This window comes from Anomaloglossus baeobatrachus, chromosome 3, assembly GCF_048569485.1.
Source record: "Anomaloglossus baeobatrachus isolate aAnoBae1 chromosome 3, aAnoBae1.hap1, whole genome shotgun sequence".
NCBI lineage: Eukaryota > Metazoa > Chordata > Amphibia > Anura > Aromobatidae > Anomaloglossus > Anomaloglossus baeobatrachus.
The window spans coordinates 706,035,060-706,058,686 of record NC_134355.1 but is presented as its reverse complement, the minus strand read 5'-3'; the positions used below and the strand labels follow the sequence as shown (position 1 = coordinate 706,058,686).

The 23,627-nt window shown below is 60.1% G+C and overlaps 1 protein-coding gene across 1 annotated transcript; it reads left to right on the top strand.

Annotated features, from left to right (window-relative positions):
• The first annotated feature begins 641 nt into the window (after positions 1 to 641).
• On the top strand, positions 642 to 18,827 carry GPN1 (GPN-loop GTPase 1). The gene is made up of 14 exons (XM_075338892.1): positions 642 to 800; positions 2,225 to 2,318; positions 8,876 to 8,915; positions 11,636 to 11,702; positions 11,772 to 11,809; positions 11,882 to 11,960; positions 12,037 to 12,131; positions 12,202 to 12,247; positions 12,779 to 12,925; positions 13,004 to 13,086; positions 13,162 to 13,201; positions 13,320 to 13,410; positions 18,290 to 18,397; positions 18,679 to 18,827. Exons 1-14 carry the CDS (start codon positions 711 to 713, stop codon positions 18,762 to 18,764), a joined length of 1,104 nt encoding a protein of 367 aa, XP_075195007.1. The 5' UTR covers positions 642 to 710; the 3' UTR covers positions 18,765 to 18,827.
• Positions 18,828 to 23,627: the final 4,800 nt, after the last annotated feature.

Below are 23,627 nucleotides of genomic sequence, written 5' to 3'. Positions count from 1 at the left end.
CCCGGGTCCTGTCGGGTGCGGTTCTGCCCGGGTCCTGTCGGGTGCGGTTCTGCCCGGGTCCTGTCAGGTGCGGTTCTGCCCGGGTCCTGTCGGGTGCGGTTCTGCCCGGGTCCTGTCGGGTGCGGTTCTGCCCGGGTCCTGTCAGGTGCGGTTCTGCCCGGGTCCTGTCAGGTGCGGTTCTGCCCGGGTCCTGTCAGGTGCGGTTCTGCCCGGGTCCTGTCGGGTGCGGTTCTGCCCGGGTCCTGTCGGGTGCGGTTCTGCCCGGGTCCTGTCGGGTGCGGTTCTGCCCGGGTCCTGTTGGGTGCGGTTCTGCCCGGGTCCTGTTGGGTGCGGTTCTGCCCGGGTCCTGTCGGGTGCGGTTCTGCCCGGGTCCTGTCGGGTGCGGTTCTGCCCGGGTCCTGTTGGGTGCGGTTCTGCCCGGGTCCTGTTGGGTCCCGGCGATCAGAGCGTCGTCCATGGCCCGTTGCCCTGGTAACGCCGTCTCTCAGGAAATGGAGAGTTTATTATATTTCACTCTAAAATCATAACTGACGTCACGTGCTCGGTGCTCGCGCCTGCTGTCAGCGCCGGGGAGTACTAATAAAGTTGTTGAAAGAGAGCAGATTCTCCATCCAATCAGAGAGGAAGGGCGGGCGGTCTCCTTGGTGACGGCACGTCCGCTCTGTCCTGCGCTCTATGGTGGCAGAGGCCAGAGCGGCAGGAGCAGCAATATGGCGGCCGGCGGCGGCGGCGGAGGAGCCGCTCCCCTGTGTATGGTGGTGCTGGGCATGGCCGGCTCCGGGAAGACGACATTCGTGCAGGTCAGTGTGTCCGGGGGAGGAGGGTCCCTACACGGGTCACCTCGGGAGGGGGAGAAGGGTCCCTACACGGGTCACCTGGGGAGGGGGAGAAGGGTCCCTACACGGGTCACCTCGGGAGGGGGAGGGGGGTCCGCACACGGGTCACCTGGGGAGGGGGAGGAGGAGGGGGGTCCGCACACGGGTCACCTGGGGAGGGGGAGGAGGAGGGGGGTCCGCACACGGGTCACCTGGGGAGGGGGAGGGGGGTCCGCACACGGGTCACCGGGGGAGGGGGGTCCGCACACGGGTCACCTGGGGAGGGGGAGGAGGAGGGGGGTCCGCACACGGGTCACCTGGGGAGGGGGAGGAGGAGGGGGGTCCGCACACGGGTCACCTGGGGAGGGGGAGGGGGGTCCGCACATGGGTCACCTGGGGAGGGGGGTCCGCACACGGGTCACCGGGGGAGGGGGGTCCGCACACGGGTCACCGGGGGAGGGGGGTCCGCACACGGGTCACCTGGGGAAGGGGGTCCGCACACGGGTCACCTGGGGAGGGGGAGGGGGGTCTGCACACGGGTCACCGGGGGAGGGGGGTCCGCACACGGGTCACCTGGGGAGGGGGAGGGGGGTCCGCACACGGGTCACCGGGGGAGGGGGGTCCGCACACGGGTCACTGGGGGAAAGGGGGTCCGCACACGGGTCACCGGGGGAGGGGGGTCCGCACACGGGTCACCGGGGGAGGGGGGTCCGCACACGGGTCACCGGGGGAGGGGGGTCCGCACACGGGTCACCTGGGGAGGGGGAGGAGGAGGGGGGTCCGCACACGGGTCACCTGGGGAGGGGGGTCCGCACACGGGTCACCTGGGGAGGGGGAGGAGGAGGGGGGTCCGCACACGGGTCACCTGGGGAGGGGGGTCCGCACACGGGTCACCTGGGGAGGGGGAGGAGGAGGGGGGTCCGCACACGGGTCACCTGGGGAGGGGGTCCGCACACGGGTCACCTGGGGAGGGGGAGGGGGGTCCGCACACGGGTCACCGGGGGAAGGGGGGTCCGCACACGGGTCACCGGGGGAAGGGGGGTCCGCACACGGGTCACCGGGGGAAGGGGGGTCCGCACACGGGTCACCGGAGGAAGGGGGGTCCGCACACGGGTCACCGGGGGAAGGGGGGTCCGCACACGGGTCACCGGGGGAAGGGGGGTCCGCACACGGGTCACCGGGGGAAGGGGGGTCCGCACACGGGTCACCGGGGGAAGGGGGGTCCGCACACGGGTCACCGGGGGAAGGGGGGTCCGCACACGGGTCACCGGGGGAAGGGGGGTCCGCACACGGGTCACCGGGGGAAGGGGGGTCCGCACACGGGTCACCGGGGGAGGGGGGGTCATGTTGTAGGACTGAGGTGGTCTCGGCCGCTGTTGTCCTCTGATATTTGCTGTTTTCATCCTTAGAGACTTACGTCCTATTTACATGAGAAGAGCCGGCCCCCGTACGTCATCAACCTGGACCCGGCCGTCCACGAGATCCCCTTCCCTGCCAACATCGGTACGAGCCCCCTGAGTGCGGAGGACAGGAGGGGGTCCTGGGAGGAGCGGGGATAGGTGCGGAGGGGAGGAGGGGGTCCTGGGAGGAGCGGGGATTGGTGCGGAGGGGAGGAGGGGGTCCTGGGAGGAGCGGGGATTGGTGAGGAGGGGGTCCTGGGAGGAGCGGGGATTGGTGCGGAGGGGAGGAGGGGGTCCTGGGAGGAGCGGGGATTGGTGAGGAGGGGGTCCTGGGAGGAGCGGGGATTGGTGCGGAGGGGAGGAGGGGGTCCTGGGAGGAGCGGGGATTGGTGCGGAGGGGAGGAGGGGGTCCTGGGAGGAGCGGGGATTGGTGAGGAGGGGGTCCTGGGAGGAGCGGGGATTGGTGAGGAGGGGGTCCTGGGAGGAGCGGGGATTGGTGCGGAGGGGAGGAGGGGGTCCTGGGAGGAGCGGGGATAGGTGCGGAGGGGAGGAGGGGGTCCTGGGAGGAGCGGGGATAGGTGCGGAGGGGAGGAGGGGGTCCTGGGAGGAGCGGGGATTGGTGCGGAGGGGAGGAGGGGGTCCTGGGAGGAGCGGGGATTGGTGCGGAGGGGAGGAGGGGGTCCTGGGAGGAGCGGGGATTGGTGCGGAGGGGAGGAGGGGGTCCTGGGAGGAGCGGGGATTGGTGAGGAGGGGGTCCTGGGAGGAGCGGGGATTGGTGCGGAGGGGAGGAGGGGGTCCTGGGAGGAGCGGGGATTGGTGAGGAGGGGGTCCTGGGAGGAGCGGGGATTGGTGCGGAGGGGAGGAGGGGGTCCTGGGAGGAGCGGGGATTGGTGAGGAGGGGGTCCTGGGAGGAGCGGGGATTGGTGCGGAGGGGAGGAGGGGGTCCTGGGAGGAGCGGGGATTGGTGAGGAGGGGGTCCTGGGAGGAGCGGGGATTGGTGCGGAGGGGAGGAGGGGGTCCTGGGAGGAGCGGGGATTGGTGAGGAGGGGGTCCTGGGAGGAGCGGGGATTGGTGCGGAGGGGAGGAGGGGGTCCTGGGAGGAGCGGGGATTGGTGAGGAGGGGGTCCTGGGAGGAGCGGGGATTGGTGCGGAGGGGAGGAGGGGGTCCTGGGAGGAGCGGGGATTGGTGAGGAGGGGGTCCTGGGAGGAGCGGGGATTGGTGCGGAGGGGAGGAGGGGGTCCTGGGAGGAGCGGGGATTGGTGAGGAGGGGGTCCTGGGAGGAGCGGGGATTGGTGCGGAGGGGAGGAGGGGGTCCTGGGAGGAGCGGGGATTGGTGAGGAGGGGGTCCTGGGAGGAGCGGGGATTGGTGCGGAGGGGAGGAGGGGGTCCTGGGAGGAGCGGGGATTGGTGAGGAGGGGGTCCTGGGAGGAGCGGGGATTGGTGCGGAGGGGAGGAGGGGGTCCTGGGAGGAGCGGGGATTGGTGAGGAGGGGGTCCTGGGAGGAGCGGGGATTGGTGCGGAGGGGAGGAGGGGGTCCTGGGAGGAGCGGGGATTGGTGAGGAGGGGGTCCTGGGAGGAGCGGGGATTGGTGCGGAGGGGAGGAGGGGGTCCTGGGAGGAGCGGGGATTGGTGAGGAGGGGGTCCTGGGAGGAGCGGGGATTGGTGCGGAGGGGAGGAGGGGGTCCTGGGAGGAGCGGGGATTGGTGAGGAGGGGGTCCTGGGAGGAGCGGGGATTGGTGCGGAGGGGAGGAGGGGGTCCTGGGAGGAGCGGGGATTGGTGAGGAGGGGGTCCTGGGAGGAGCGGGGATTGGGGAGGAGGGGGTCCTGGGAGGAGCGGGGATTGGTGAGGAGGGGGTCCTGGGAGGAGCGGGGATTGGTGAGGAGGGGGTCCTGGGAGGAGCGGGGATTGGGGAGGAGGGGGTCCTGGGAGGAGCGGGGATTGGGGAGGAGGGGGTCCTGGGAGGAGCGGGGATTGGTGAGGAGGGGGTCCTGGGAGGAGCGGGGATTGGTGCGGAGGGGAGGAGGGGGTCCTGGGAGGAGCGGGGATTGGTGAGGAGGGGGTCCTGGGAGGAGCGGGGATTGGTGCGGAGGGGAGGAGGGGGTCCTGGGAGGAGCGGGGATTGGTGAGGAGGGGGTCCTGGGAGGAGCGGGGATTGGTGCGGAGGGGAGGAGGGGGTCCTGGGAGGAGCGGGGATTGGTGAGGAGGGGGTCCTGGGAGGAGCGGGGATTGGTGCGGAGGGGAGGAGGGGGTCCTGGGAGGAGCGGGGATTGGTGAGGAGGGGGTCCTGGGAGGAGCGGGGATTGGTGCGGAGGGGAGGAGGGGGTCCTGGGAGGAGCGGGGATTGGTGAGGAGGGGGTCCTGGGAGGAGCGGGGATTGGTGAGGAGGGGGTCCTGGGAGGAGCGGGGATTGGTGAGGAGGGGGTCCTGGGAGGAGCGGGGATTGGGGAGGAGGGGGTCCTGGGAGGAGCGGGGATTGGTGAGGAGGGGGTCCTGGGAGGAGCGGGGATTGGTGAGGAGGGGGTCCTGGGAGGAGCGGGGATTGGTGCGGAGGGGAGGAGGGGGTCCTGGGAGGAGCGGGGATTGGTGAGGAGGGGGTCCTGGGAGGAGCGGGGATTGGTGAGGAGGGGGTCCTGGGAGGAGCGGGGATTGGTGAGGAGGGGGTCCTGGGAGGAGCGGGGATTGGTGAGGAGGGGGTCCTGGGAGGAGCGGGGATTGGTGAGGAGGGGGTCCTGGGAGGAGCGGGGATTGGTGAGGAGGGGGTCCTGGGAGGAGCGGGGATTGGTGAGGAGGGGGTCCTGGGAGGAGCGGGGATTGGTGAGGAGGGGGTCCTGGGAGGAGCGGGGATTGGTGAGGAGGGGGTCCTGGGAGGAGCGGGGATTGGTGCGGAGGGGAGGAGGGGGTCCTGGGAGGAGCGGGGATTGGTGAGGAGGGGTCCTGGGAGGAGCGGGGATTGGTGCGGAGGGGAGGAGGGGGTCCTGGGAGGAGCGGGGATTGGTGCGGAGGGGGTCCTGGGAGGAGCGGGGATTGGTGCGGAGGGGAGGAGGGGGTCCTGGGAGGAGCGGGGATTGGTGCGGAGGGGGTCCTGGGAGGAGCGGGGATTGGTGCGGAGGGGAGGAGGGGGTCCTGGGAGGAGCGGGGATTGGTGCGGAGGGGGTCCTGGGAGGAGCGGGGATTGGTGCGGAGGGGAGGAGGGGGTCCTGGGAGGAGCGGGGATTGGTGCGGAGGGGGTCCTGGGAGGAGCGGGGATTGGTGCGGAGGGGAGGAGGGGGTCCTGGGAGGAGCGGGGATTGGTGCGGAGGGGGTCCTGGGAGGAGCGGGGATTGGTGCGGAGGGGAGGAGGGGGTCCTGGGAGGAGCGGGGATTGGTGCGGAGGGGGTCCTGGGAGGAGCGGGGATTGGTGCGGAGGGGAGGAGGGGGTCCTGGGAGGAGCGGGGATTGGTGCGGAGGGGGTCCTGGGAGGAGCGGGGATTGGTGCGGAGGGGAGGAGGGGGTCCTGGGAGGAGCGGGGATTGGTGCGGAGGGGGTCCTGGGAGGAGCGGGGATTGGTGCGGAGGGGAGGAGGGGGTCCTGGGAGGAGCGGGGATTGGTGCGGAGGGGGTCCTGGGAGGAGCGGGGATTGGTGCGGAGGGGAGGAGGGGGTCCTGGGAGGAGCGGGGATTGGTGCGGAGGGGGTCCTGGGAGGAGCGGGGATTGGTGCGGAGGGGAGGAGGGGGGTCCTGGGAGGAGCGGGGATTGGTGCGGAGGGGGTCCTGGGAGGAGCGGGGATTGGTGCGGAGGGGAGGAGGGGGTCCTGGGAGGAGCGGGGATTGGTGCGGAGGGGGTCCTGGGAGGAGCGGGGATTGGTGCGGAGGGGAGGAGGGGGTCCTGGGAGGAGCGGGGATTGGTGCGGAGGGGGTCCTGGGAGGAGCGGGGATTGGTGCGGAGGGGGTCCTGGGAGGAGCGGGGATTGGTGCGGAGGGGGTCCTGGGAGGAGCGGGGATTGGTGCGGAGGGGGTCCTGGGAGGAGCGGGGATTGGTGCGGAGGGGGTCCTGGGAGGAGCGGGGATTGGTGCGGAGGGGGTCCTGGGAGGAGCGGGGATTGGTGCGGAGGGGAGGAGGGGGTCCTGGGAGGAGCGGGGATTGGTGCGGAGGGGGTCCTGGGAGGAGCGGGGATTGGTGCGGAGGGGGTCCTGGGAGGAGCGGGGATTGGTGCGGAGGGGAGGAGGGGGTCCTGGGAGGAGCGGGGATTGGTGAGGAGGGCACCGGTTATGGCCGGCTCTATAGGGCAGTGTTAGTGTGTACAGGATACGCTGGGGAACTGGAAACCAGTGACGGGATCTGCGGAGGAGGAGGAGAGAGGGGATTAGTCATACAGCAGAGATGAGGACGGACTGGAGAGGGGCGAGGGTGGTAGCGGGAGAGGGGCGAGGGTGGTAGCGGGAGAGGGGCGAGGGTGGTAGCGGGAGAGGGGCGAGGGTGGTAGCGGGAGACCACAGAGGAGGAGGTTGCAGTAGATGAGGTGGGAGATGATGAGGCACTAACATTTCAGTGGATTCAGAGTTGAAGTAAGGACGGATTCTAGAAGTATTTTTAAGTTTGAGGTGGCAGCCGAGGACAGGTCTAGGAGGAGGAGCACAGAGTAATGTAGAGGGCAGAGGACAGGTCTAGGAGGAGGAGCACAGAGTAATGTAGAAGGGTGAGGACAGGTCCAGGAGGAGGAGCACAGAGTAATGTAGAAGGCAGAGGACAGGTCTAGGAGGAGGAGCACAGAGTAATGTAGAAGGCAGAGGACAGGTCTAGGAGGAGGAGCACAGAGTAATGTAGAAGGCAGAGGACAGGTCTAGGAGGAGGAGCACAGAGTAATGTAGAAGGGAGAGGACAGGTCTAGAAGGAGGAGCACAGAGTAATGTAGAAGGCAGAGGACAGGTCTAGGAGGAGGAGCACAGAGTAATGTAGAAGGCAGAGGACAGGTCTAGGAGGAGGAGCACAGAGTAATGTAGAAGGCAGAGGACAGGTCTAGTAGGAGGAGGACAGAGTAATGTAGAAGGCAGAGGACAGGTCTAGGAGGAGGAGGACAGAGTAATGTAGAAGGGTGAGGACAGGTCTAGGAGGAGGAGCACAGAGTAATGTAGAAGGGGAGGACAGGTCTAGGAGGAGGAGCACAGAGTAATGTAGAAGGCAGAGGACGGGTCTAGGAGGAGGAGCACAGAGTAATGTAGAAGGCAGAGGACGGGTCTAGGAGGAGGAGCACAGAGTAATGTAGAAGGCAGAGGACGGGGTCTAGGAGGAGGAGCACAGAGTAATGTAGAAGGCAGAGGACAGGTCTAGGAGGAGGAGCACAGAGTAATGTAGAAGGCAGAGGACAGGTCTAGGAGGAGGAGGAGCACAGAGTAATGTAGAAGGCAGAGGACAGGTCTAGGAGGAGCACAGAGTAATGTAGAAGGCAGAGGACAGGTCTAGGAGGAGGAGCACAGAGTAATGTAGAAGGCAGAGGACAGGTCTAGGAGGAGGAGCACAGAGTAATGTAGAAGGCAGAGGACAGGTCCAGGAGGAGGAGCACAGAGTAATGTAGAAGGCAGAGGACAGGTCTAGGAGGAGGAGCACAGAGTAATGTAGAAGGCAGAGGACGGGTCTAGGAGGAGGAGCACAGAGTAATGTAGAGGGCAGAGGACAGGTCTAGGAGGAGGACAGAGTAATGTAGAAGGCAGAGGACAGGTCTAGGAGGAGGACAGAGTAATGTAGAAGGCAGAGGACAGGTCTAGGAGGAGGAGCACAGAGTAATGTAGAAGGCAGAGGACGGGTCTAGGAGGAGGAGCACAGAGTAATGTAGAAGGCAGAGGACAGGTCTAGGAGGAGGAGCACAGAGTAATGTAGAAGACAGAGGACAGGTCTAGGAGGAGGAGCACAGAGTAATGTAGAAGACAGAGGACAGGTCTAGGAGGAGGAGCACAGAGTAATGTAGAAGACAGAGGACAGGTCTAGGAGGAGGAGCACAGAGTAATGTAGAAGGCAGAGGACAGGTCCAGGAGGAGGAGCACAGAGTAATGTAGAAGGCAGAGGACAGGTCCAGGAGGAGGAGCACAGAGTAATGTAGAAGGCAGAGGACAGGTCTAGAAGGAGGAGCACAGAGTAATGTAGAAGGCAGGGGACAGGTCTAGGAGGAGGAGCACAGAGTAATGTAGAAGGAGGAGGACAGGTCTAGGAGGAGGAGCACAGAGTAATGTAGAAGGCAGAGGACAGGTCTAGAAGGAGGAGCACAGAGTAATGTAGAAGGCAGAGGACAGGTCCAGGAGGAGGAGCACAGAGTAATGTAGAAGGCAGAGGACAGGTCTAGGAGGAGGAGCACAGAGTAATGTAGAAGGCAGAGGACAGGTCTAGGAGGAGGACAGAGTAATGTAGAAGGCAGAGGACAGGTCTAGAAGGAGGAGCACAGAGTAATGTAGAAGGCAGAGGACAGGTCCAGGAGGAGGAGCACAGAGTAATGTAGAAGGCAGAGGACAGGTCTAGAAGGAGGAGCACAGTGTAATGTAGAAGGCAGAGGACAGGTCCAGGAGGAGGAGCACAGAGTAATGTAGAAGGCAGAGGACAGGTCTAGGAGGAGGAGCACAGAGTAATGTAGAAGGCAGAGGACAGGTCTCCTCGTCCACTCCCCTATAATGTGTGGTATATTCCTCTACAGATATTCGGGACACTGTTAAATACAAAGAGGTGATGAAGCAGTATCCTTCTCATAGGGGCGTAAGTGGTCACTGGTTACTCTGCTTGCCTCGGGGGAAGGGGTGTATATGGGTCATTCTGGGCTGTCCTCGGTTCATGGTGGGGGTTAGGTGTTCATTCTCAGTTTGGTACGGGGGTGGAGAGGTGTATGTTGGTTATTCAGGCCTTGGTTTAGGACGTTGTATGGGGTCATTCTGGGTTCTGCTCGGTTTGGGGGGGGAGCGGTGTATGTTGGCCATTCTGGGCTCAGTTCAGGATGTTGTATGGTGGTCATTCTAGGTTCTCCTTGGTTGGGGGGGTGTATGTTAGTCATTCTGGGCTCGGTTTAGGACGTTGTATGGGGGTCATTCTGGGTTATGCTTGGTTCAAGGAGGGAGAGGTGTATGTTGGTCATTCCGGGCTCGGTTTAGGACGTTGTACGGGGTCATTCTGGGTTCTGCTTGGTTGGGGGAGTGTACGGGGTCATTCTGGGTTCTGCTTGGTTGGGGGGGTGTACGGGGTCATTCTGGGTTCTGCTTGGTTGGGGGGGTGTACGGGGTCATTCTGGGTTCTGCTTGGTTGGGGGGGGTGTATGGGTGTTATTCTGGGTTCTGCTTGGTTGGGGGGGTGTATGTTGGTCATTCTGGGCTCGGTTTAGAACGTTGTATGGGGTCATTCTGGGCTCGGTTTAGAACGTTGTATGGGGTCATTCTGGGTTCTGCTTGGTTAAGGGAGGGAGAGGTGTATGTTGGTCATTCTGGGCTCTGTTTAGGACGTTGTATGGGGTCATTCTGGGTTCTCCTTGGTTGGTTGGGGTGTATGTTGGTCATTCTGGGCTCGGTTCAGGACGTTGTATGGGGTCATTCTGGGTTCTGCTTGGTTCGTGGGGGGGTGTTTGGGGGTCATTTTGGGTCCTCTCTTAGGACATTGTATGGGGTCCTTCTGCGTATAGCTTGGTTGGGGGGGGTGAATGGGGGTCATTCTGGCTTCTGCTTGGTTGGGGGGGTGTATGGGGGTCATTCTGGGTAATGCTTGGTTCAAGGAGGGAAAGGTGTATGTTGGTCATTCCGGGCTCGGTCTAGGACGTTGTACGGGGTTATTCTGGATTCTGCTTGGTTGGGGGGGTGTATGTTAGTCATTCTGGGCTCGGATTAGGACGTTGTACAGGGTCATTCTGGGTTCTGCTTGGTTGGGGGGGTGTATGGGGGGTCATTCTGGGTTCTGCTTGGTTGGGGGGGTGTATGGGGGTCATTCTGGGCTCGGTTTAGGACGTTGTATGGGGTCATTCTGGGTTCTGCTTGGTTCGTGGGGGGGTGTTTGGGGGTCATTTTGGGTCCTCTCTTAGGACATTGTATGGGGTCCTTCTGGGTATAGCTTGGTTGGGGGGTGTATGCGGGTAATTCTGGGTTCTGCTTGGTTGGGGGGGTGTATGTTGGTCATTCTGGGCTCGGTTTAGGACGTTGTATGGGGTCATTCTGGGTTCTGCTTGGTTGGGGGGGGTGTATGGGGGTCATTCTGGGCTCGGTTTAGGACGTTGTATGGGGGTCATTCTGGGTTCTGCTTGGTTGGGGGGGTGTATGGGTGTTATTCTGGGTTCTGCTTGGTTGGGGGGGTGTATGGGTGTTATTCTGGGTTCTGCTTGGTTGGGGGGGTGTATGGGTGTTATTCTGGGTTCTGCTTGGTTGGGGGGGTGTATGGGTGTTATTCAGGGTTCTGCTTGGTTGGGGGGGTGTATGGGGTCATTCTGGGTTCTGCTTGGTTGGGGAGGTGTATGTTGGTCATTCTGGGCTCGGTTTAGGACGTTGTATGGGGGTCATTCTGGGTTCTGCTTGGTTGGGGGGGGTGTATGGGTGTTATTCTGGGTTCTGCTTGGTTGGGGGGGGTGTATGGGTGTCATTCTGGGTTCTGCTTGGTTGGGGGGGGTGTATGGGTGTTATTCTGGGTTCTGCTTGGTTGGGGGGGGTGTATGGGTGTTATTCTGGGTTCTGCTTGGTTGGGGGGGGTGTATGGGTGTTATTCTGGGTTCTGCTTGGTTGGGGGGGGTGTATGGGTGTTATTCTGGGTTCTGCTTGGTTGGGGGGGGTGTATGGGTGTTATTCTGGGTTCTGCTTGGTTGGGGGGGGTGTATGGGTGTTATTCTGGGTTCTGCTTGGTTGGGGGGGGTGTATGGGTGTTATTCTGGGTTCTGCTTGGTTGGGGGGGGTGTATGGGTGTTATTCTGGGTTCTGCTTGGTGGGGGGGGTGTATGGGTGTTATTCTGGGTTCTTGGTTGGGGGGGGTTTATGGGTGTTATTCTGGGTTCTGCTTGGTTGGGGGGGTGTATGGGTGTTATTCTGGGTTCTGCTTGGTTGGGGGGGTGTATGGGTGTTATTCTGGGTTCTGCTTGGTTGGGGGGGTGTATGGGTGTTATTCTGGGTTCTGCTTGGTTGGGGGGGTGTATGGGTGTTATTCTGGGTTCTGCTTGGTTGGGGGGGTGTATGGGGTCATTCTGGGTTCTGCTTGGTTGGGGAGGTGTATGTTGGTCATTCTGAGCTCGGTTTAGGACGTTGTATGGGGTCATTCTGGGTTCTGCTTGGTTCGTGGGGGGTGTTTGGGGGTCATTTTGGGTCCTCTCTTAGGACATTGTATGGGGTCCTTCTGCGTATAGCTTGGTTGGGGGGTGTATGGGGGTCATTCTGGGTATAGCTTGGTTGGGGGAGATGAGTCGTGGTCATTATCAGCTGTTCCTGAGCCCATCCCTCAGATATGGACTTGGACCCAATGGCGGCATTGTCACGTCTCTTAACCTGTTTGCCACGCGGTTTGACCAGGTGAGTGTTTGTTGGTCATGTGACTGGTGGCCACGCCCTCTCCTCGCTCACCTCCATCTTTCTCTGCAGGTGGTGAAGTTCATAGAGAAGCGTCAGGAGAACTGTCAGTGAGTATCTGCGGCTCCTCCCTGCTCAGCAGGGGTGATCCAGACCCTGACTGTGCCCCTCACCCTCCGCAGGTACGTCCTGATAGACACGCCCGGACAGATCGAGGTGTTCACGTGGTCGGCCTCGGGGGCCATCATCACCGAGGCGCTGGTGAGTAGCGGGAGGTGCGCGACCTCTTCATCAATCAGCGCAGGAGCGCTGAGCCCCCTCCATCTTCTATCCGCAGGCGTCCTCTTTCCCATCGGTGGTGGTGTACGTCATGGACACGTCCCGCAGTACCAACCCCGTCACCTTCATGTCCAACATGCTGTACGCCTGCAGGTGGGTGCTGCCGTGGGGGAGGGGTGGGGGCAGCAGTCATGTGACACCTGTGACCCCTCTTCTCTTATAGCATCATGTACAAGACCAAGCTGCCGTTCATCGTCGTCATGAACAAGGTAAGACCTGCGTCAGAACGTGGCCCCAGCCACGTGGGCAGTCCAGACAGGAGTAATCTATCACAGCCTGACGATAGGGATCAGACAGGAGTAATCTATCACAGCCTGACCATTAATCTATTACAGCCTGACCATAGGGATCACACAGGAGTAGTCTATCAGAGCCTGACCATAGGGATCACACAGGAGTAGTCTATTACAGCCTGACCATAGGGATCAGACGGGAGTAATCTACCCCAACCTACAGACAGCAGTAATTGATCTGGGCCGCAGTGTAGGGTGGAGGTATTGCTGCCTCTGGGCAGACAGGAGTAATCTATCTTGGCCTCACCGTGGAGTGATTGTAGGGATCAGGCCGTAATAATCTCCCCTTCCTACAGACAGACATAATCGATCACAGCCTGACCATAGGGATCACACAAGAGTAGTCTATTACAGCCTGACCATAGGGATCAGACAGGAGTAGTCTATCTTGGCCTCACCATGGAGTGATTGTAGGGATCAGGCAGTAATAATCTCGCCTTCCTACAGACAGACATAATCGATCACAGCTTTGCGGTGGAGTGGATGCAGGATTTTGAGAGTTTCCAGGACGCTCTGAACCAGGAGACGTCGTACGTCAGTAATCTGACCCGCTCCATGAGTCTGGTCCTGGACGAGTTCTACAACGCCCTGCGGGTAATGCGGTGGTCTGTGGCGTGGCACCGCCTGTAGCTCCGGCCAGGTCTCCCTCACACCGGTGTCCTCTGTCTGTAGGTGGTCGGGGTCTCCGCTGTGACCGGAGCTGGGATGGATGACTTCTTTGTGAAGGTTGCGGAGGCAGCAGAGGAATATGAGAGGTGAGGAGGCTCCCGGAGTGAGGAGGTGACCAGGCCTCATCCCTCATTCATAACGCACTCTCTTCTCCTCTATAGGGATTACCGGCCAGAGTATGAGCGCCTCCGCCAGGCTGCGGTGAGTCATGGGAGCGTAGGAGGACTCCAATCCCTGGGAGGGGGGAGTGTCTGATCACTGGAGGGCAGGAGACTGTGTCCCATCCCTGTGCTGATCCATGTCTTATCCCGGGATACAGGAGGAAGAGAAGCGGAAGGAGCAGCAGGAGCAGCTGGATCGTCTGCACCGAGACATGGGATCGGTGGCTCTGGACCCAGGACTGTCATCAGGTACACAGAGGAGGAGGAGCGGGCGGGGGTGGTGTATGAGTGCGGACACTGAGCTATGACCTCAGGAGGTCTCCGCTCCCCCCTGCAGATGACTGAGGTCTCCTCCGCCCTCCCCCCCCATCTGTAGAGGTCTCTGCCCCCTGTATATGATGTCACATGTTCTGCAGATGACTGAGGTCTCCTCCGCCCTCCCCCCCCCCCCCCCTGTAGATGACAGATCTCCGCTCCCCCACTCCAAAGATGACGAAGGTCATTCATTCCCCCCCACCTGTAGATGACAGGTCTCCGTGCCCTCCCCACCTGTAGATGACAGGTCTCCGTGCCCTCCCCACCTGTGGATGACAGGTCTCCGTGCCCTCCCCACCTGTGGATGACAGGTCTCCGTGCTCTCCCCACCTGTAGATGACAGGTCTCTGTGCCCTCCCCACCTGTAGATGACAGGTCTCTGTGCCCTCCCCACCTGTAGATGACAGGTCTCTGTGCCCTCCCCACCTGTAGATGACAGGTCTCTGTGCCCTCCCCACCTGTAGATGACAGGTCTCTGTGCCCTCCCCACCTGTAGATGACAGGTCTCTGTGCCCTCCCCACCTGTGGATGACAGGTCTCTGTGCCCTCCCCACCTGTGGATGACAGGTCTCTGTGCTCTCCCCACCTGTGGATGACGGGTCTCCGTGCTCTCCCCACCTGTAGATGACGGGTCTCCGTGCCCTCCCCACCTGTAGATGACGGGTCTCCGTGCCCTCCCCACCTGTAGATGACGGGTCTCCGTGCCCTCCCCACCTGTAGATGACGGGTCTCCGTGCCCTCCCCACCTGTAGATGACAGGTCTCCGTGCCCTCCCCACCTGTAGATGACAGGTCTCCGTGCCCTCCCCACCTGTAGATGACAGGTCTCCGTGCCCTCCCCACCTGTAGATGACAGGTCTCTGTGCCCTCCCCACCTGTAGATGACAGGTCTCTGTGCCCTCCCCACCTGTAGATGACAGGTCTCTGTGCCCTCCCCACCTGTAGATGACAGGTCTCTGTGCCCTCCCCACCTGTAGATGACAGGTCTCTGTGCCCTCCCCACCTGTAGATGACAGGTCTCTGTGCCCTCCCCACCTGTAGATGACAGGTCTCTGTGCCCTCCCCACCTGTAGATGACAGGTCTCTGTGCCCTCCCCACCTGTAGATGACAGGTCTCTGTGCCCTCCCCACCTGTAGATGACAGGTCTCTGTGCCCTCCCCACCTGTAGATGACAGGTCTCTGTGCCCTCCCCACCTGTAGATGACAGGTCTCTGTGCCCTCCCCACCTGTAGATGACAGGTCTCCGTGGCCTCCCCACCTGTAGATGACAGGTCTCCGTGCTCTCCCCACCTGTAGATGACAGGTCTCTGTGAAGATGTAATTTACCCTCTCACTGTATATGCTGTACAGATTCCTATTTCAAGCTGGGTTCATTGTCTTATTTGAACTACTTCTGTGTACATTTCTATTGTTGTAGGTAATCACCCCCTAAAATGCAAGGTTATATCCTCTTGAGGCACTTCCATCCCTGGGAGTAGGGGGAGGTGGGCCTAGAGTCCAACTAGTGTAAACTCTGCTTACCTGGGAGATTCAGGCAGAGTGAGCTGAAACTTGAAGGGAGCAGGAGCTCCAGCCTGTGTGGCTGTGGACACGGACGGAGCTAGGCCTGTGTGGCAGCCCGTGGGATTGTGTGGAACTCTTTGGACTACTGTAAGGACGATTGCTTTGTAATCTGGTCTGAGGATTGTCGGGAAGGGCCCCCGAATCTGTTTTACGTGGACTTATCGCGTGCTGTTCTTGCATTCCTGTTAATAAACCTGTTGGATCGTCCCTCGGCCTCGTCCATCCTTTGCTCTGTTGTACACCCCCGTCACAAACTGGTTGGCAGCGGCGGGATCAGAGCAGAAGAAATGGAGGACAACAGCCAATCGACGTCTGAAACCAGAACCTCAGGATACAGGAACTGGACTGTGGCGAGTCTACAAACAAAGGCCCGTGAATTAGGTGTCGGCTACAAAGGACTCTCTAAGGAGCAACTAATTGAGGCATTGGAACACGCTTGCCTGCAAGATGGCACCGAGGAACAATTTCCACAGCAAGGGGAGCAAAGACGGGAGCCGGAGGTGAATACCCAAAAAAGTCAATGGGTTGTGTGGTACAAGGAAAAGATGGCACTGCTTGGAGATGAGGCCACCATAGAAGATAAGAGGGAGGCCATGCGTGGAGCTGAAGAGAAGGAGCGCAGGATGGAGGAGATGGCATTGCTGGATAAGCAGCTCGCTGTGGAAGCCGCGAGAGGTTCCAGACAGACTGTAACCCCAGCACCCATCATGAGGGAACTTCCCAGAGTGTCCCGCAAAGACTTCAAGCAGTTTAATGAGGCTGCTGGTGACATTGAGGGCTTCTTCCAGGACTTTGAGCATCAGTGTCGATTAATGGAAGTCCCAGAAAGGGAGCGCGTCCGGCATCTGGTTGGGCTCTTAGAGGGTGGAGCTGCTGCAGCCTATAGAGCTATGGACCCTCGGTGGAACTGTGAGTATGCGGATATTAAACAGACTATTCTAGAACATTATGCTGTAACGCCAGACACTTACAGGACTCAGTTCCGTACTTTAGCATGTGATGAGGAAGTGTCCTTCAAGATGTATGCCCACAAACTCAAACATCTGTGGCATCGTTGGTTGGAGGCAGAGGAGGCCTTAACCTTGGAGACCGTCCTCCAGGTCCTCCTAAAAGAGCAGTTTTACTTCAAGTGCCCCGCTGAGATCCGGGAATGGGTGCGTGAGAGAAAACCAGCGACAGTGGAGGAAGCTGCTGCTCTAGCTGATGAGGCTCTCACCATCAAGCCTCAGTGGAGGGTTCTGTTGGAGGATGGAGAGACGCCTAACAGCTCCACAACACCGGATGCCCCCAGTTATTCTGTCCCCATTGTTCCCCGTTCCTCTAAGCCACCACATGTTGATACCCGTGTTAATGTGCCTCCAGTTGCTTCTACTGCACTTTCTGGAATACGCCGGGGAGAGGAAGTAACAGAGCGCAGGTGTTATGTTTGTAGGCATCCCGGGCATTTGCAGGCCTCATGCCCAGCCAGGCCATGGAGGAATCATCCTCAAACCCCTACAGCACCTTCAGGTGGGAGCCGGCCTCCAAGTTCCCCTACCCCTTACCCAAGAGGACGCCTTGGATGGAGGGAGACCCAGCTCAGATGCTATCAATGTGGACAGCCAGGGCATCGGCAAGTCTCCTGCCCAGCTGTTAAAATGAGGACTGATCCTGCGCCCAATCGGATTGTTAATTATTTACAGCCCAGCGCCATGGAGGAAGATGTGGCACCGCTATGGGAGGACTGGCCTAGTGACTCAGCCCATGTTGCACCACCAGGAGTTTACGGGGTGCGACCTGCAGTTATGACGACTTCTGCTCATCGAGGTAAGCACTTGCAGGAGGTTGTGCTGGATGGACAGAGACTTGTTGGATTTTGTGACTCGGGTGCTTTCCTCACACTGGCTGATCCCCGAGTGGTTCGGCCTGAGGCAATCCATAGAGGACCTGGGATTGTCATTGAACTGGCTGGTGGACAATGGAGGACTATTCCCACAGCCACTGTGGATCTGAGCTTTGGTTTTGGGGTCAGGCGATGTGTGGTTGGGGTGATGGGTGGTCTGCCTGCAGCTGTTCTCCTGGGCAATGATGTGGGAGAGCTACGATGCCAATTCGTGGCTGCATGAAGCCACATGTAAGTAACGCTCTGCCTGTGTGTACTTAACCAGTGACCTGTAGAGGTCCCTAGTACGTACACAAGTTGGGAGGGGGAGGGATTGTGAAGATGTAATTTACCCTCTCACTGTATATGCTGTACAGATTCCTATTTCAAGCTGGGTTCATTGTCTTATTTGAACTACTTCTGTGTACATTTCTATTGTTGTAGGTAATCACCCCCTAAAATGCAAGGTTATATCCTCTTGAGGCACTTCCATCCCTGGGAGTAGGGGGAGGTGGGCCTAGAGTCCAACTAGTGTAAACTCTGCTTACCTGGGAGATTCAGGCAGAGTGAGCTGAAACTTGAAGGGAGCAGGAGCTCCAGCCTGTGTGGCTGTGGACACGGACGGAGCTAGGCCTGTGTGGCGGCCCGTGGGATTGTGTGGAACTCTTTGGACTACTGTAAGGACGATTGCTTTGTAATCCGGTCCGAGGATTGTCGGGAAGGGCCCCCGAATCTGTTTTACGTGGACTTATCGCGTGCTGTTCTTGCATTCCTGTTAATAAACCTGTTGGATCGTCCCTCGGCCTCGTCCATCCTTTGCTCTGTTGTACACCCCCGTCACAGTCTCCGTGCCCTCCCCACCTGTAGATGACAGGTCTCCGTGCCCTCCCCACCTGTAGATGACAGGTCTCCGTGCCCTCCCCACCTGTAGATGACAGGTCTCCGTGCCCTCCCCACCTGTAGATGACAGGTCTCCGTGCCCTCCCCACCTGTAGATGACAGGTCTCCGTGCCCTCCCCACCTGTAGATGACAGGTCTCCGTGCCCTCCCCACCTGTAGATGACAGGTCTCCGTGCCCTCCCCACCTGTAGATGACAGGTCTCCGTGCCCTCCCCACCTGTAGATGACAGGTCTCCGTGCCCTCCCCACCTGTAGATGACAGGTCTCCGTGCCCTCCCCACCTGTAGATGACAGGTCTCCGTGCCCTCCCCACCTGTAGATGACAGGTCTCCGTGCCCTCCCCACCTGTAGATGACAGGTCTCCGTGCCCTCCCCACCTGTAGATGACAGGTCTCTGTCCTTGTAGATGATGTCACGTTTTAGAGATTACATGATGAGATCTCTACCGCTGTAGCCAATCCTCAGCATAAGGTCTCCTCTCGCTTTCAGGTCTGGATGAAGCGGCTGCGGGGCCATCCGATCTGATCCTCACCCGGGGGAACATGGAGGATGATGAGGAAGCGGAGGATAGCGACACTGATGACATTGATCACACAGGTGAGAGGCCTCTGCTCGGGTGGAGGCCGGGCCTGCTCCCTCTGTTTGCTGGGACGTTCTTATGATGGCGGTCTTAGGCTGAGAAGTAGAGACTGGAGGTGGTGGGGGTCATGGGGCGGCCATAGATGCTCTACAACTCATTAAGGTTATGAAACTTTGCCTGTAACAACCAATCACAGCTCAGAAGTTAGTTGGTATTTTGCTGTTAATGATAGCTGTGCTGTGATTGGTCGGTGTGGGTTGGTGCTCCGCCCTCATCTCTTCACCTTTTCCATATGCAGAGGCGGAGTCCAGGCTGGAGGAGCCGGCGTTTCACAACTTCCTGGAGCAAATGCAGAGCAAGTACCGGGAGAAGGCGAAGAAGTGATGAAGAAGAGCCTGGCCGGGCGTCTGCGATGTGACCGGGGTGGGGGAGGGGATAAAGAGGACTGTGGCCTGGGGGGAGGTGACATCTCACCCCCATGTGACCGGGGGGGGGGGGGGTGGAGGGGATAAAGAGGACTGTGGCCTGGGGGGAGGTGACATCTTGTCACGTGATCTCACCCCCATGTGACCGGACTGTGGCCTGGGGGGAGGTGACATCTCACCCCCATGTGACCGGGGTGGGTGGAGGAGTCCTCCCGCAGTGGAGGAGGATGAAGAGGACTGTGGCCTGGGGGGTGGTGACGTCTTCTCACCCCTGCGTAAAGTTTTGTGTTATATTACAGATCAGCTTTTGATATTTATCATTCTGCTTTATTATTTAGGGGTGGGGTTACACCTTCACCCTGCCCCCGAGGAACCACCCAGGAGCTATATGGCAGATATGTCCTCCCTCAGATGGTGTCTAGCCTATTGTACTCTTGGTAGAGGGTCAGAACAGCTGCCCCCGCTGTATACAGCTGCAAACGGGGTCTATATACTGCATGCAGCAGAACCACAGTGACAAGGCTGGTGTGTACAGTGCGGGCCAGAGCTATGGATGTAGCAGAGCCAGGTGTGTGCAGTGCGGGCAGAGCTATGGATGTAGCAGAGCCGGGTGTGTACAGTGCGGGCCAGAGCTATGAATGTAACAGAGCCGGGTGTGTGCAGTGCGGGCCAGAGCTATGGATGTAGCAGAGCCTGGTGTGTACAGTGCGGGGCAGAGCTATGGATGTAGCAGAGCCTGGTGTGTACAGTGCGGGCCAGAGCTATGAATGTAACAGAGCCGGGTGTGTGCAGTGCGGGCCAGAGCTATGGATGTAGCAGAGCCGGGAGTGTACAGTGCGGGGCAGAGCTATGGAAGTAGCAGAGCCTGGTGTGTACAGTGCGGGGCAGAGCTATGAAAGTAACAGAGCCGGGTGTGTGCAGTGCGGGCCAGAGCTATGGATGTAGCAGAGCCGGGTGTGTACAGTGCGGGGCAGAGCTATGGATGTAGCAGAGCCTGGTGTGTACAGTGCGGGCCAGAGCTATGGATGTAGCAGAGCCGGGAGTGTACAGTGCGGGCCAGAGCTATGGATGTAGCAGAGCCGGGTGTGTACAGTGCGGGCCAGAGCTATGGATGTAGCAGAGCCTGGTGTGTACAGTGCGGGCCAGAGCTATGGATGTACCAGAGCCCGGGTGTGTACAGTGCGGGCCAGAGCTATGGATGTAGCAGAGCCTGGTGTGTACAGTGCGGGCCAGAGCTATGGATGTAGCAGAGCCGGGTGTGTACAGTGCGGGCCAGAGCTATGGATGTAGCAGAGCCTGGTGTGTGCAGTGCGGGCCAGAGCTATGGATGTAGAAGAGCCGGGTGTGTGCAGTGCGGACCAGAGCTATGGATGTAGCAGAGCCTGGTGTGTATAGTGCGGACCAGAGCTATGGATGTAGCAGAGCCTGGTGTGTACAGTGCGGGCCAGAGCTATGGATGTAGCAGAGCCCGGAGTGTACAGTGCGGGCCAGAGCGATGGATGTAGCAGAGCCTGGTGTGTACAGTGCGGGCCAGAGCTATGGATGTAGCAGAGCCCGGAGTGTGCAGTGCGGGCCAGAGCTATGGATGTAGCAGAGCCCGGAGTGTACAGTGCGGGCCAGAGCTATGGATGTAGCAGAGCCCGGAGTGTACAGTGCGGGCCAGAGCTATGGATGTAGCAGAGCCTGGAGTGTACAGTGCGGGCCAGAGCTATGGATGTAGCAGAGCCCGGAGTGTACAGTGCGGGCCAGAGCTATGGATGTAGCAGAGCCTGGAGTGTACAGTGCGGGGCAGAGCTATGGATGTAGCAGAGCCTGGTGTGTACAGTGCGGGGCAGAGCTATGGATGTAGCAGAGCCTGGAGTGTACAGTGCGGGCAGAGCTATGGATGTAGCAGAGCCCGGAGTGTACAGTGCGGGGCAGAGCTATGGATGTAGCAGAGCCTGGTGTGTACAGTGCGGGGCAGAGCTATGGATGTAGCAGAGCCTGGAGTGTACAGTGCGGGCAGAGCTATGGATGTAGCAGAGCCTGGTGTGTACAGTGCGGGGCAGAGCTATGGATGTAGCAGAGCCTGGAGTGTACAGTGCGGGCAGAGCTATGGATGTAGCAGAGCCCGGAGTGTACAGTGCGGGGCAGAGCTATGGATGTAGCAGAGCCTGGTGTGTACAGTGCGGGCCAGAGCTATGGATGTAGCAGAGCCTGGAGTGTACAGTGCGGGCCAGAGCTATGGATGTAGCAGAGCCTGGTGTGTACAGTGCGGGCCAGAGCTATGGATGTAGCAGAGCCTGGTGTGTACAGTGCGGGGCAGAGCTATGGATGTAGCAGAGCCTGGAGTGTACAGTGCGGGCCAGAGCTATGGATGTAGCAGAGCCTGGTGTGTACAGTGCGGGCCAGAGCTATGGATGTAGCAGAGCCCGGAGTGTGCAGTGCGGGGCAGAGCTATGGATGTAGCAGAGCCCGGAGTGTGCAGTGCGGGCCAGAGCTATGGATGTAGCAGAGCCTGGTGTGTACAGTGCGGGCCAGAGCTATGGATGTAGCAGAGCCTGGTGTGTACAGTGCGGGGCAGAGCTATGGATGTAGCAGAGCCTGGTGTGTACAGTGCGGGGCAGAGCTATGGATGTAGCAGAGCCTGGAGTGTACAGTGCGGGGCAGAGCTATGGATGTAGCAGAGCCTGGTGTGTACAGTGCGGGCCAGAGCTATGGATGTAGCAGAGCCTGGTGTGTACAGTGCGGGGCAGAGCTATGGATGTAGCAGAGCCTGGTGTGTACAGTGCGGGCCAGAGCTATGGATGTAGCAGAGCCCGGAGTGTACAGTGCGGGCCAGAGCTATGGATGTAGCAGAGCCTGGAGTGTACAGTGCGGGCCAGAGCTATGGATGTAGCAGAGCCTGGAGTGTACAGTGCGGGCAGAGCTATGGATGTAGCAGAGCCTGGTGTGTACAGTGCGGGGCAGAGCTATGGATGTAGCAGAGCCTGGTGTGTACAGTGCGGGCCAGAGCTATGGATGTAGCAGAGCCTGGAGTGTACAGTGCGGGGCAGAGCTATGGATGTAGCAGAGCCCGGAGTGTACAGTGCGGGCCAGAGCTATGGATGTAGCAGAGCCCGGAGTGTACAGTGCGGGCCAGAGCTATGGATGTAGCAGAGCCTGGAGTGTACAGTGCGGGGCAGAGCTATGGATGTAGCAGAGCCTGGTGTGTACAGTGCGGGGCAGAGCTATGGATGTAGCAGAGCCTGGAGTGTACAGTGCGGGCCAGAGCTATGGATGTAGCAGAGCCTGGTGTGTACAGTGCGGGCCAGAGCTATGGATGTAGCAGAGCCTGGAGTGTACAGTGCGGGCCAGAGCTATGGATGTAGCAGAGCCTGGTGTGTACAGTGCGGGCCAGAGCTATGGATGTAGCAGAGCCTGGTGTGTACAGTGCGGGCCAGAGCTATGGATGTAGCAGAGCCCGGTGTGTACAGTGCGGGCCAGAGCTATGGATGTAGCAGAGCCTGGTGTGTACAGTGCGGGCCAGAGCTATGGATGTAGCAGAGCCCGGAGTGTACAGTGCGGGCCAGAGCTATGGATGTAGCAGAGCCCGGAGTGTACAGTGCGGGCCAGAGCTATGGATGTAGCAGAGCCGGGAGTGTACAGTGCGGGCCAGAGCTATGGATGTAGCAGAGCCTGGTGTGTACAGTGCGGGCCAGAGCTATGGATGTAGCAGAGCCCGGAGTGTACAGTGCGGGCCAGAGCTATGGATGTAGCAGAGCCTGGTGTGTACAGTGCGGGCCAGAGCTATGGATGTAGCAGAGCCTGGAGTGTACAGTGCGGGCCAGAGCTATGGATGTAGCAGAGCCCGGAGAGTACAGTGCGGGCCAGAGCTATGGATGTAGCAGAGCCTGGAGTGTACAGTGCGGGCCAGAGCTATGGATGTAGCAGAGCCCGGAGTGTACAGTGCGGGCCAGAGCTATGGATGTAGCAGAGCCTGGTGTGTACAGTGCGGGCCAGAGCTATGGATGTAGCAGAGCCTGGAGTGTACAGTGCGGGGCAGAGCTATGGATGTAGCAGAGCCTGGTGTGTACAGTGCGGGCCAGAGCTATGGATGTAGCAGAGCCCGGAGAGTACAGTGCGGGCCAGAGCTATGGATGTAGCAGAGCCTGGTGTGTACAGTGCGGGCCAGAGCTATGGATGTAGCAGAGCCTGGTGTGTACAGTGCGGGCCAGAGCTATGGATGTAGCAGAGCCTGGTGTGTACAGTGCGGGCCAGAGCTATGGATGTAGCAGAGCCTGGAGTGTACAGTGCGGGGCAGAGCTATGGATGTAGCAGAGCCTGGTGTGTACAGTGCGGGCCAGAGCTATGGATGTAGCAGAGCCTGGAGTGTACAGTGCGGGCCAGAGCTATGGATGTAGCAGAGCCTGGAGTGTACAGTGCGGGGCAGAGCTATGGATGTAGCAGAGCCTGGTGTGTACAGTGCGGGCCAGAGCTATGGATGTAGCAGAGCCTGGTGTGTACAGTGCGGGGCAGAGCTATGGATGTAGCAGAGCCTGGTGTGTACAGTGCGGGCCAGAGCTATGGATGTAGCAGAGCCCGGAGAGTACAGTGCGGGCCAGAGCTATGGATGTAGCAGAGCCTGGTGTGTACAGTGCGGGGCAGAGCTATGGATGTAGCAGAGCCTGGTGTGTACAGTGCGGGGCAGAGCTATGGATGTAGCAGAGCCTGGAGTGTACAGTGCGGGGCAGAGCTATGGATGTAGCAGAGCCCGGAGAGTACAGTGCGGGCCAGAGCTATGGATGTAGCAGAGCCTGGTATGTACAGTGCGGGGCAGAGCTATGGATGTAGCAGAGCCTGG

Coding starts and splice junctions, on each gene's coding strand:
- GPN1 (XM_075338892.1), top strand. CDS start 711: ATGGCGGCCGGCGGCGGCGGCGGAGGAGCCGCTCCCCTGTGTATGGTG. Junction 8,916..11,635: donor TACAAAGAGGTGATGAAGCA/GTATCCTTCTCA, acceptor CCCATCCCTCAG/ATATGGACTTGGACCCAATG. Junction 12,926..13,003: donor AGTTCTACAACGCCCTGCGG/GTAATGCGGTGG, acceptor CTCTGTCTGTAG/GTGGTCGGGGTCTCCGCTGT.